This window comes from Megascapheus bottae, chromosome 21 (genome assembly GCF_031878675.1).
Source record: "Megascapheus bottae isolate mThoBot1 chromosome 21, mThoBot2.hap1, whole genome shotgun sequence".
Lineage (NCBI taxonomy): Eukaryota > Metazoa > Chordata > Mammalia > Rodentia > Geomyidae > Megascapheus > Megascapheus bottae.
The window spans coordinates 841,189-854,987 of NC_143529.1; the positions used below are offsets into that span (position 1 = coordinate 841,189).

At 33.0% G+C, this 13,799-nt stretch overlaps 1 protein-coding gene across 1 annotated transcript in view; it reads right to left on the reverse strand.

The window, feature by feature from the left end:
* The window catches only part of Calcrl (calcitonin receptor like receptor), a 94,754-nt gene that overhangs the window by 20,153 nt on the left and 60,802 nt on the right, over positions 1–13,799 (reverse strand). Inside the window, exons 9-10 of the mRNA XM_090354450.1 lie at positions 13,285–13,376; positions 806–932 (exon numbers count right to left, since the gene is read on the reverse strand). Coding sequence (XP_090210576.1) covers positions 806–932; positions 13,285–13,376 — 219 coding nt within the window. The remainder of the gene's footprint in view (positions 1–805; positions 933–13,284; positions 13,377–13,799) is intronic.

The following is a 13,799-nucleotide window of genomic DNA, read 5'->3' on the forward strand; positions in this document are numbered from 1 at the left end:
TATTGATTTTTAAAGTCAGCCTGACAGCAAAAATAGAATTTCATTTAAGATTCTCATTTTCATATATCATCTTCCAAATTACGAATTCCTTTGATTCACTTTTAAGTTAGATTGCATAAATATTGTGTAGTTACAGTTCTGTCTTCCAACACCAAGATTCTATAGCCATAAAATGGACTGAAGTTATATATAGAATGTATAACTAATGGAACCAAGGAAGTAGATAATTTCTTGAAATTCACTCTTGGTATCCTAAGCAATGCTGAGAAATATTGACAGTTAAAAATTGTAATATTGTTGTTCTTAATGTACATGTGAAGTTATTTCTTTTCTCTTTTTTCCCCCTTGTATGGTTTATCTCATGTTGCTACTCTGACTTGTTACCTGGTATGTTGTATATACGTTTATGTGTTTATTTGAAATAGGGAAGGGGAAAATAAGATGATTGGAAGGGGGTGAGGGGAGGGAAAGTGTGAGAAAAACACGAGAAGGGGTATCAATGTTCAAGAAGTAATGTACCCACTACCTGATGAATGTAACTATAACCCCTCTATATGTTACCCCAACAATAAAATACAATAAAAAAGAAAAGAAAAAAATTGTAATATAGCTAACACATAGGTCAGGCCTGAAAATAAGAATATATACCTACTTAAATCACACACACACACACACGCACGCACACACACACACACACACACACACACACACACACACACCATATATCAGCAAACCTATCCCAACCTTTATTTTCCCATCTTCCCTGCTCTCCTCTTGAACCTCAAACTCGAACCTCTTTACTTACCGGGTTAGTGGCCACTAGGGCCTGGTTGTTGGCTACTGCAGTGAGGTGAATGATTGTTACAACAGAGTTACACACAAAAGAAAAGAACAGATTTTTGTGCAAGGTAATCCTCTGGCAACCAAGGCTCCTAAAAGACAAGAAAAAGTGGATTGATATCATAAAATGTTCCCACATTTTTAAACAAATCATCTTTCAGGGAAGGCACTATCAATTCACAGAAGCTACCCTAATTTTGGAAGAGTTGCCTTTTTACTTCCTAAATTTCACTCACAATAAACTTGGGAAAAAATGAATGAGTGTAATTAGAAGTGATGAACTGCATCCAAAGTTTAGACTAAAATCAATGTAACATATTCAGCATTATTGATTTTTTATTTTATTGGCTCAGATATATGTATAAGTATGTATAGGTATTTGTACATTTACATATATTTGAGTTAACACACACATCCATATACATACAGTGTATATATATATACATATATATATATGTACATGTATATTTGGGAAAGGGGTCAAAAATGAAGTGATGTTGCTTTTCAGATTTAACCCATATTCACTCTACAATTTTTATGCATGTGGCTACATTACTAATGACAAAACGTCACTTCCAACGTCACTTGCTTCATAAGATATTTAATTGAACATTTATTATGAATCACATGTTAAACAGAACGGAGTCTTTTTGAAAGTGAACACTTAATGTCAAGTCTACCCACACATGTAGATATTAATTAGGAGTCACTTTATTACACTGACAGAAAATCTCACTTTGTATATTTCACTAATATATATAATCAGTATGATTATCCCATATAATTTATGCTATAGAAGATTGCCATTTGCAGCCAACATAGTGAAGAAAAATTTGAAAGATTCTTAACTCCAATCAACCAGCAAAACTGCTGGATTGGTCTGTGGCTTATGTAGCAGAGGGCCAGTCATAAGCAGAAAAGTCCAACCATGATGCCCTGACAAAGCTCTGAGTCCAAACCTTGGCTCTCAAAATAAAGAAATAAAGCTTCTACTTTGAAAACTTTAAGAAAATTTTCATTTAATTTTATCATTATATCCTTTATATGAATAAGAACATGTGCCATGATATGAGAATTACAACGGGATACCAAAGAACCTATCCTGTCTAACTCAAACCATAGATATCTATTTAGGAAACCTGATATGCAGTTTAGCTGTTCAAATTGTAATAAACTAGACCATCACTAAATCATTTCACTTTGGTCTGGGAAAAGAGATCCTACTGTCTAGAACATTAATACAGGGATTTCATTTCATTCATTACTGCTTGTAGGCATGCCACAACTTAAATAATTGCACACACATGCTGCCTGACATATGGTTTCCATCAATACCTAATAGTACAAATGACACAGATTTTTCTATTGGTGCACATTGCTTCCTTCTACCCATATTCATTAATATATGTCAGTGGAATTATACAAATAAATTTGCAAATGAAAACCAAGACATGTAATTCATGGGTCATTTATGGAGATGCTAAAATTTGCAGATTTTCCCCCAGGTTAACCTATATCCAATTTTAATTACTACATTTGAAATTTTCTCAAAAATATGAAAATAAATCACCGATTAGCTCAGGAAGCATTTTACAAAATAAATCTGTCTTTCATTAAATTTGTAACATCTCTTTAAAGTGAATAAAATAGGCTTTAGAAAGCAGAGTTTATAGATTCAGATGATTTCCATTTCTTAATGTATGCATGTAACGATTTAAGAGCAACACTTGAATATGCAATTTTGGTATCAAAGTAATAGAGGCAAATTGTGTATCAACTGTTGTTATACTTATTATGTAACAATTACAAGCAGGCAGTATCAGCGCAATACATGTGACTTATTGGTTTGTGAAGCCAAATAGAAGAATGAATCTGAAAGCTACCACTTCTTTTCAAAATGACAAATATTTCTGGTCCTCTGATTATTGATCTCTATTACCAATATAGTATAGTGGCTTGAATGTTGAGTGACATAAATTATATTCATGTTCAGCATAAAATTTCAACTGTGCTGGATGTTCATTATACATACATATATATATATATATATATATACTTTTTTTAAAATCATGAGTACAAAAATTGACCTGTGGCTCAATCTGGTAGAGTACTACTTGAGCAAAAAAGGTTCAGGGACAATGCCCTATCCTCAAATTCAAGCCCCACAAACTACCACCACCAACAACAAAAACAACAACAAAAAACTTTATTTTTTTAAATAATTTTTATTGTAATTAATAAAAGGGTTACATGATATTTGCCAGATAGAAGGTGCATTAATTCACATACATTGATACCCTTTCACATGTCTTGGTACCCATCACTCTCCCCCCAACCCACCACCCACCCCCTGTCTTGGTTTTCCCCCCTTCTCTATCAAATTTCAAATAACCAAATACAAATAAATTCAATATATCAGATAACTAAGTGAGATACTGTAACAATATGAGATACCCAAGAGACAGCAAAGGAGATGAAAGTAGATTAAGGACAACAATCATTCATTATATGGCTTTTGTTTCAGTATCCTGGAGCTCCTTTCAATTAGCTTCATACTATATGGCCTTATATATCAAGGTTTTGCTCTATTGCAGATCTCTGTTAGTAGAGCCCAAGGTTTCTACTGGTTATGACCAAACTTTAGACTCTATTACAGGGCTATAATTATCAAAACAGCTTGGTACTGGCACAAGAACAGGCCTGAAGACCAATGGAATAGAACTGAGGACCCAGATATTAAACCACAGACCTATGGCCACCTAATCTTTGACAAGGGAGCCAAAAAAATAGAATGGAAGAAAGACAGCCTCTTCAACAAGTTGTGCTGGCAGAACTGGTTAAGCACCTGCAGAAAACTAAAGTTGGATCCTTCTTTGTCACCCTGCACTAGATTTAACTCCAAATGGATCAAAGACCTGGAGGTAAAATCCGACACACTGAAAACTTTACAAGAAGGAATAGGAGATACACTAGGCCTCCTTGGCACAGGTCGAAACTTTCTTAATAAGGACCAAGAATCACAACAAATCAGAGAAAGGCTGGATAAGTGGGACTGCATTAAACTGCAGAGCTTTTGTATGGCAAAGGACATAGCTAGTAAATTAAATAGGAAGCCTACAGAGTGGGAGAAGATCTTCACCAACCAAACAATGGACAAAGGCCTCATATCTAAAATATATCAACAACTCAAAAAATTGAATCACTCCAAAACTAAAAGTAACAACCATCCCATTAAAAAATGGGCCAAAGACTTAAAGAGAGTCTTCTCTGAAGAAGAAACAAAAATGGCCTATAGACACATGAAGAAATGCTCAACATCTCTGGTCATAAAAGAAATGCAAATCAAAACAACTCTAAGATTCCACCTCACTCCAATTAGAATGGCCAGGATCAGGGAAAACAAATAATAACAGATGCCGGAGGGGATGTGGCCAGGAGGGATCACTACTACACTGTTGGTGGGAGTGCAAACTCATTCAACCACTATGGAAAGCAGTGTGGCAGTGCCTCAAAAGGCTAAACATAGAACTCCCCTATTACCCAGCAATTCCACTACTTGGCATTTACCCAACCATCCAAAATCTAGGGCATACTAAATCCACTAGCACAACAATGTTCATTGCAGCATTATTCACCATAGCAAAGATATGGAATCAACCTAGATGTCCCTCAGTTGACGAGTGGATCAACAAGTTGTGGTATTTGTAAACAATGGAATTCTATGCTGCTGTCAGAAAAAATGACATCGACCCATTTGTTAGGAAATGGAAAGATGTAGAAAAAATCATATTAAGTGAAGTAAGCCAGACTCAAAGGAACTTAGGCTCAATGGTTTCCCTCATTTGTCATAACCAGCAAAAACTTAAAAAAGACATATAAATCATTATTTTGTCTCCAATTTTAGCTAACTATGCTAATATCTTCCTGTTTTGTGTAATAAAATAATATCATAAAATTATAGAATTAGAAAACATCAATAAACACTATAATTAAGTTTTATCTCAGTGATAATTGCCTTTAAAGCAATTATACTGGGCCAGAACATGAACTAGTGGTAGAGTGCTTGTCTAGCATTCATGAAGCCCTGGGTTCAATTCCTTGGTATCACACATACATAGAGAAAACCAGAAATGGTCTTGTGGCTATAGTGGTAGAACACTAGCCTTGAGCATAAAAAGAAGCTCAGGAACAGTACCCAAGCCCCAAGCTCAAGCCCCAGGGCTGGCATAATAATAATAATAATAATAATAATAATAATAATAATAATAATAATGTACTTTAAGGAATTTAATGATGTTTATAAAATAACCTGTTCATATTTTTTTCAATGTAAGAATTTGGCAGTGTAAGACAATTACAAGCAATGTCAATTTGTTTCCTCAAATTACTTTCAACTTTTCCATGAAAAATTTCACAATCACCATGTTTGTTAGCAATGGTGACATGTGTTATAGACTGAAATGTTGCCTTTATTTTCTTCCCATTAGAATTTCTCATGAGATGGAAATTTGTACACTAACTTACTGGATATTATAAACAAAATATATACAAGCAGACAAATTAAATCAGATAAATCATATTTTGTAGACAAAATAAATATAGCCCACTCTATATTGTGCTTTCTTACTATGATTTATCTGATTTAATTTCCAAATATTCAGATTATTTTCTCAGTATCTCAGTAATCAGACATAAGAAAGGACAGCTCATTTTGAGTCTGAATACTGCCAGAAACAATGGGCCAAATTTTTAAAAATGTATTAATGGATAATTAGTATTTCTATTTTTTGTCTACTGAGTGGAACCCTGTAGTGACAGAATTCTGACTGTGAGATAGGTTGTAGCTCTCTTTCCCTCAGCTATGTAGGATTCTGTTGAATGGACGCAAAAGTTTATGAGAAGTTCTACCAGAGTGGTCTTCCTCTATGTCTGGCTTTCAGGGTGATTTGTTCAAGGGAACATGGGCAGCAAACAGGGAGGGCTGTTTTTACTTATTTTTTCTTTCTTGTGAACATCTGATGTTCTCCAATTTGTACATTGCTTTGATACAAATATTCTTCCTGATTTGCTAATGGACAGGAAGCCAGCTGAAGAAGAGCCCTTGTGGTTCTGGCACACCAGAAGCAAGCAACAAACAAAAACGGTTTTAGGACTAAATTTTACAATGATAACAATCACCATTTATTGAGCCCTTAATATATCCCAGATTCAACTTTAAAGTCATAATCTTATTTAACAACCACTTAAAATATTGATATACCTTAATAAAATTGAAGTAAGTTGCTCAAGGTCATCCTCTTATTAGGTGATCTGTTAAATTTGAATGTTCAAGTTCTTAAGGAAGCAATGAGACTTCTATCTACTTAATTATTCATTTAGTCACTATTTATGACTGTACAGTAAATCTGTTGGGCACAGTTTCTAGATTCTTAGGAAATAGTTGTGAATCATACAGAGCAAACTTAATCTAATGTTATTTTCATTACAGTGGAAGGCAAATAGAAACATAAATTATTGTAATTTATATGAGTGGTATGTGCCTTCTAGAAATTTAAAAACAGGTTTAAGGGCTAGACCATGGTGACAGAATATTCAAGATAAACTTAGAACAAGAAGAGATACGGGAGAAAAGTATTCCAAACAGAAGAGATACCCTGAGTAACGTCATGATCTTGACCAGAACTGACAATGAAAGCATAAAGCAGGAGTCCATTCTTATTTTCCTTTATACTACTGGTAAAGAACATTGAATTCAAAGAGAGTAGTTTACAGAACTGGCTTCATTTTCCTGAAACTCATACTACTTTAGGTTGCCTCTTTTTTATATTTTCCCATAGTAATGGATAATGCCTTGCATTTCTTATATCCTCAACTCTTCAATTTAAGACGTTCTCAAATTTTGACATTTTAAAACACAGGCAGAAAAATTTGTTTGTATTTCCTAAATATTGAAAAGATATTACAGTTTCAATGGTTTTTCTTCATTTTCTTCTCATGCATAAACATTTTTATGAGTATAATCTGACAAAATAAACTACAAGAATGGAAACTGATTGTAAACTAAATTGTCTTCTCTAGGAAATATGGTTTGTTGTTATTTCTTCTTTTAAGTCAGTTTTTTACTGTATCTAGACAATTACATAATATTTATGTAAAGCCACTGATCATAAGCTTTTGTAAAAATGATGTTTGGTCATTCAATTCTCATAAAAATATAAGTAAAGTTAAATACTACTTATCCTTTAGTAGTATTAGAAGACTAGATGAAATACATTATAAAAGGAATTTGTATTTACAAAAGGACACAAAAGGAATGAAAATGTGCAATCTTAAACATCAATTTATAGTGTTACGCATTTATTGTTCAAAATTAGTACAGGTTTTCTAATTAAGTTATTTACTTTATATTTCTGGGCTTGGCATTCTCTTCAATAAATAATACCAATTACCTCCCAGCTGAAGTAAATTTTGTTAAAACATTCACCATTGTTTACAAAATCCTGTCTATATCCAAATGCAATACTTTGAAGATGTAATTATTTTATTACGTAATTCCAAGGGGCACATTTAAAAGTTTTTGTAGATACTGAGAATTTTACTATGTATTATAAGTAGAACTAAGCTAAACAGTACCCAGAGTTAAGTGGAGGCAAGCTGGAATGCGTGTATATAGATAGCATTTTGGAGCACAAATGCCTACCATACACACACACACACACACACCAATGAAGAAATGGACCAGAATAGTTGGGAAAGCAAGAAAGGTTGTAGGTCAGCATAAGCAACTATCTTATTCCGGGAAGACTGCATTATTGTCTGCCCTGGGGGAACAGTTGGGTTTTTTTGCCAAGGTCTATTTGGATATTTATTAATAAAGGTTCACAGTTCATATAAAATGATCATTACAGGAAGACTAGCCTCGGGCATCTGAGGAGAGGCACATGAGCAAGTCTGTTCTGTCATGTACCAAATGATTTCATGGGCCTTTTACAGCTCTGGGGCTGGTTGTTCCCCATCCCAATAAACTACTCCAGAACAAGTTCTGATTTGTCAAAACAGTTACATCAGTGGGGTTTGTAGAGCAAGATTTGTAAAGAATTTCTTTCATACTACAGTAAATTATAGATTCAAGGTTGAAATATGTTCTTTTTTCAGGAGAAAAATGATAGGTGTTAGAAACAAACTATGGGTTAAGTCAAAAGATATAGGAGGAAAGATAAAGTGATATATGCAAGTATTACCTTGAAAAAAAGGTCAAAATTTGGGCCATTATCTTGAAAGGCATGAATATAAGCACTGATGAGTCATTTTAGTCAATAACTAGAATCTATAACTATGAAATCTATAAGTAGATATCATACTACAAACTAGATAGTTATTGTTTTTGTTTGTTCTGCTGTATTTTATTTGGTACATGGGGCAAAGTGGTATTTTTCTAGGAAGTTTTAAATACATATCTTTGGTTTAAATCTGTTTTGATTCTGCCTGATGTTTCAATAATGATGTTCTTTGAAAAATAAAAAAAGAATTAAGATGATCAGCTCCTTTTTTTTCTACAAGTTAGATGCCACAGCCTCTTTTCTGTCCAAGAAGCTGGAGATTTTGTCTACACTGAAGAAAAAGAGCAAGGTTGGATATGCTTTCATATTTGAAACAGTAATTAAGACATAATTTGTAACTAATTCCAGTAAAGTTTATTTACTTTTTATCTAAAGGGTTCTGCTTTGTTTTTCCAAAGAATATTATGAGTAAGAGTCATTGCTTCTCAGGGCTTGGCAAACTCCAAAATTATGTCCCTCTTTCTCTCTTTCCCTCCCTTTCAGTTCTCTTTCTCTTTATCTCCTCTCTGACCCCATCTTTTAATTGGCTCTAATATAAAACAAGTAGATCTGGTGAATAGCATTTCATGTTCTCTGTTTCCAATTTAAAGCATGGATGAATAGTAGACTTTTCTCTTCCTTTCTAAATAAAAAATAACAAACAGTACCCTAAGTCAACATTTTATGTAGTTCTTGGTTTTTATGGCAGGATCAGTGACCCTCATAATCAAAGGTGGGGGCAAAAGGGGAAAGACATAAAGTTTCCTTTAGTAAGGACTAACCAAGAATGACTACAGTATGAAGAAATTAAGAACCAGAAGGAATATGCTGGAAGATTTTCATTTTTATCTATACTGCAAATTTCAATGAATATAAGTTTCACTAGGAATTGTTTACCGGTGACGGGAATAAAGCTAGTGATTTCTGTCATTGATTTTACATAGACACACTTTATGAGGCATGGCATTATAGCGTATTCTGAAATATCCCAGCTGTTTCTCAACCTTGCTCCAGTATCTATCTGTATTATTTTATAAAGGTACTTCTATTAGTACAAATCTTATAGCCTTAAAATAATTCCTTTCTCCATTGATGGAGATAGCACAATCCAGATAATCTCTAGGGATTTGTTCATGTTTACAGATAAGATATGAGAAAGTCACCCTAAAAGTAAGTTCAAACCTATTTCATGCTTTCATTTCTCAAAATATGTATTGTGTACAAAACTAGGGTAAATTCTAGGATATGAAAAGGATCAAAGCAGAGATTATTTCTGTTCTTGTGCAACTATGTAATATCTAAACTCAAAATTTATAAATTCCTTAATGTGAATTCAAGTATGTGATAAGATACCCATTATCTTGGAGTTAAAAATAGTTTTATTACTCTTCTCTCATTTACATAATCTGGCTTGATTCATAATAATGTTTATTCAACATTTTTTCTATGTGAACATTATAATTTCTTTGTAAATATGATCCATTATAACTACATATTTTGTTGTTTAATTTTGATTTAAGGATTCTACTAGTATAAGATTCCTACCAAAGCAAAATATATACATTTAAGCCTTTCAGTGGATTCCAATTACAACACCGATAAGAGGTAACATTCTGAACGAGACACACCAATTACCTTTGAATCTCATTGATAATAGTTACTATTTCAACCTTTGTGATAAATCTGTGGTGTAGATACTAATGCTATCTATACTACAGTTTCTACCTAATGTAATTCTTCTTTTCATTGAAGTGTTTGTTTCAATGATTATTTTGCCTTAGACATTTCTTTCCTTCCTCTGTGTTTCCATAGCTCTTTCCATTTCTGAAACACTACTTAAAAATTCTTGAATTGCTATTTTACAGAAATAATTTAGGATAAATACTAAGGATTATTTGGATACAAATAAATCTAAATATAGTCTATGTTCCTAAAGGATGATGCATTTAATTAGAAATTTAGCAATCTATATTATTTATTGAGTAGTCTCTAAATGCCAGGTACTGTGTAAATCTAGTTTTCTCCAGGAATTTTCAAATATCATACCCCAATTTTTTAAAGCTAAGTTTACTTAAAAGATATATTAGGCTAAGTAATACTATTTATAAGTGATGATAACAAGAATAAATATATACCCCAAGCTTTTGATCACAGTTATGCTTTCCATTGGAATTGTCAGGCTAGAATTCCAGAACATACTTGTTGTACTATTTCATTACTGGAAGATTCCTCTTTCTTATTTCACTATACAGAATGAAGATTTAAATGTCAAAATGTCAACCTTCAGTTGAAATTTTAAGTATTGAAATAATTATTTATATACTTCTAAAAAAGATTTTGTAGAGGTCTTATGTTGGTAAGATATTTTGTATTGTTAAGGTTTTTAGTTCCGTGGCATGCTTTCCTAAAATAATGAAATTTAGTAACTCACAAATGCATGTATTTATTATATATAATATCTTTACCTTAAAAATAGTTGTTCTAAATAGCGAGCTAAGGCCCAAAGAAATATAGGTTTCATGGTTTCCCTTATTTGCTATAATTAGATTATATCTATAATATAGTTAGAAGGGGATCACAATAGTCTAATAGCTAAGTGCACAGGACCTTTATAATGAAACATATCACAAGTATTGGAAACAAGAAATTTTTATTTTATTATGCCCTGGATGCATTGGAAGGGAAAGATTATCAGAGAACTAGCAGGTTAAAGGATAAACTAATGGAACAATGATACTAGACACTATATTGGAAATGAAGTTTTCAATTTGGTGAGGGGTTTGGGGAGTTGTTAAGTGGGAGAAAATGAGGGAAGGGGTAACTGTGTTTAAAAAGAAATATACTAGTTACCTTACTTGTGCAACTGTAGCCCTCTGCTCATCATCTTTACAATGAATTAAAAATAAAAATTAAAAAGTAATGATAAAAATTTTAAACGAACTAAATAATAGGTTAATTCTATTCTTTTTTATGTATTTTTATTGTAATTAATAGAAGGGTTGCATTATATTCACCAAATAGAAGGTACATTATTTCACAAATACTGATACCCTTTCTCATGTCATGGTCCTCATTTCCCTCCCCCTTCCCCCTTCCCTAACTTATTTCAAATAACCGATTAAGTATATATGAAATATATCAGATAACAAGGTGAAATATTATAACAATATGAGATAACCAAGGGATAGCAAAAGAGATGAGAGATAATGTAGTACATTAAGGCCAACACTCACTCCTTATATGCTTTTGTTTCTATATCCTGGAGGTCCTTTCATTTAGCATGATACGATATGGCCTTATGTATCTAGATTTTGTTTATTGTAAATCTCTGCTAAGAGAGCCCAAGGTTTCTACTGATTATGACAAATGAAGGAGACCATTGAGCCTATGCTCCTTTGAGTCTGGCTTATTTCACTTAATATGATTTTTTTCTAAGTCTTTCCATTTCCTTACAAATGGGGCGATGTCATTCTTTCTGACAGCAGCATAGAATTCCATTGTGTATAAATACCACATCTTGTTGATCTACTCATCAACTTAGGGACATCTGGGTTGATTCCATATCTTTGCTATGGTAAATAGTGCTACAATGAACATCGTTGTGCTAGTGGATTTAGTATGTCCTTGTTTCTGGATGATTGGATTTGCTGGGTCATACATTAGATTTCTGATGTTGTCATCAATGAAGATCTACTGCACTGTCTTAGATTTGGAGGAGGCAGTTACTAAGAATTTCTTTTGAAAGTTGGTTTTAATAGATTTTTAAAATGATGTATTTCAAGGAGCATAAAAAAGATACATGTTCTTGACCAAGAAATTCCAAAACTCTGAAATGCTATCTATTGCATTGCAAAGTATGGAAAAAGTTATGGCTGAAAATGCCCATTGAATTATCTTTTTACAAGCTGAAAAAAGGCAAGACATTTCAATGTTTAAAAATAGAGGCTTCTTTAATCTTTGTGAACATATTGCCATATGAATTAGCCATTTAGTTGTCTTGACGTATAAAACCTTAGTATTTAGTGACATGTAAGTAACATATAAAATGCTCATTATATAATTATCTTACAAAGTAATTTGTGTACTAAATTAAAACTAAAATAAAAGATTATGAAAAATAAAAACATACATGCTACTGACACTCTGGCACTGTTGGCTCATACCTGTCACCCTAGGTACTCTGAAAGCTAAGATCTAAAGATTGATATTCAAAGCCAGTAAAGGCAGAAAAATCTTAAGCCTTTATCTACAATTAGCTACCAAACATAATAGATTAAAGGCATGAATCAAGTAGTAGAGGACCAGCCTGAAAGCAGAAAGGCCCCAGATCCTGGAATGGGTATAGATTTATTTTTTACTAGTCCTAGGGCTTATGCTCAGTGCCTGAGCTATACCACTTGAGCCACAGCATCACTTTCAGCTTTTTCTATGTATGTGATACCAAGGAATTGAACGGAGCCAGGTATTCGTGAATGATAGGCAAGCACTCTATCACTAGGCGAAACTCCCGGCCCGGGTATAGACTTTTATTTAGAAATTAACAATGTAGTTTTTTTTGATTTTTTTAAATTATTGCAAATTTACATACAAGTCTTTTTTTCCTTCCCCAATCCTGTGGCTTGAACTCAGTGCCTGAGCCTGAGCTCTGTCCCTCTGTCCCTGGGCCACCCTGTTAGTACTCTGTGCCTCCGTGCCAATTCTGCCTTTTTCTGTGTAGTTTATTGGAGATAAGGGTCTCCTGGACATTTCTGCCTGTGCTAGCTTTGAAACGCAATCCTCAGGAGCATCCCAAGGAGCTAGGATTACAGGCGTAAACCATTGGCACAGGAAAGTCTGTGAGATTCTCATCCTCAATATACTACTCAAGAAAAGACCAGAAGTGGAGCTGCAGCTCCGTTTGTAGAGTGCTAGCAGAAGAAGCTTAGGGAGTGCCTAGATCCTGAAGTCATATCCAAGAACTAGAAAACAACAACAACTACAAAACAAAACAAAAAGTCATTTTAAAATTTCAGCTTATTGTTAAGTATTTTAAACCATCTATATTTGTACATTTTGTTAACACATGATATTTGTGCACATAGCCCATATATAGTCACCAAAGACAGAATATTTCTAATTCACTTACTTGAAATAGAAGAATATGCCCAAGGAGATAAGCAGTGATGCAATAGATAAGCCATGTCCAATTATTGTCAGGTAAAACAAATTCAGGGCAGTCTATAAAAAAATGAATCATATCATCCATCTAAATATTGACAGCCCTATATGTCTGTGGCATAAATTCTATTTTTTAAAAGATGTATTCTGATAACTTTACAATGAGTTGTTCCAAGCCAAGAAATATTTGAATATAGCTGAAGTTAAAAATAGCTAAATAAATTGGTGCAATAACTCTTCAAAACTAACAATTATGCACTACTTCATTTTAGAATGTAGAGGTCTCTTTAAATCTATAAAATAATACTTTTACTAATCTATATTTTATAGATTATATTATTAATATTTTATATTTCAAGTTAAATGCAGTTGGTAATTTTGTTTTTTCAAAATTATAATCTATAATAGTTTCTTTCTCGATTGGGTTCCTCTTCATTTCATAAAACCTCACAGACAAATTTTAATGGGAGAATTTATAAGATT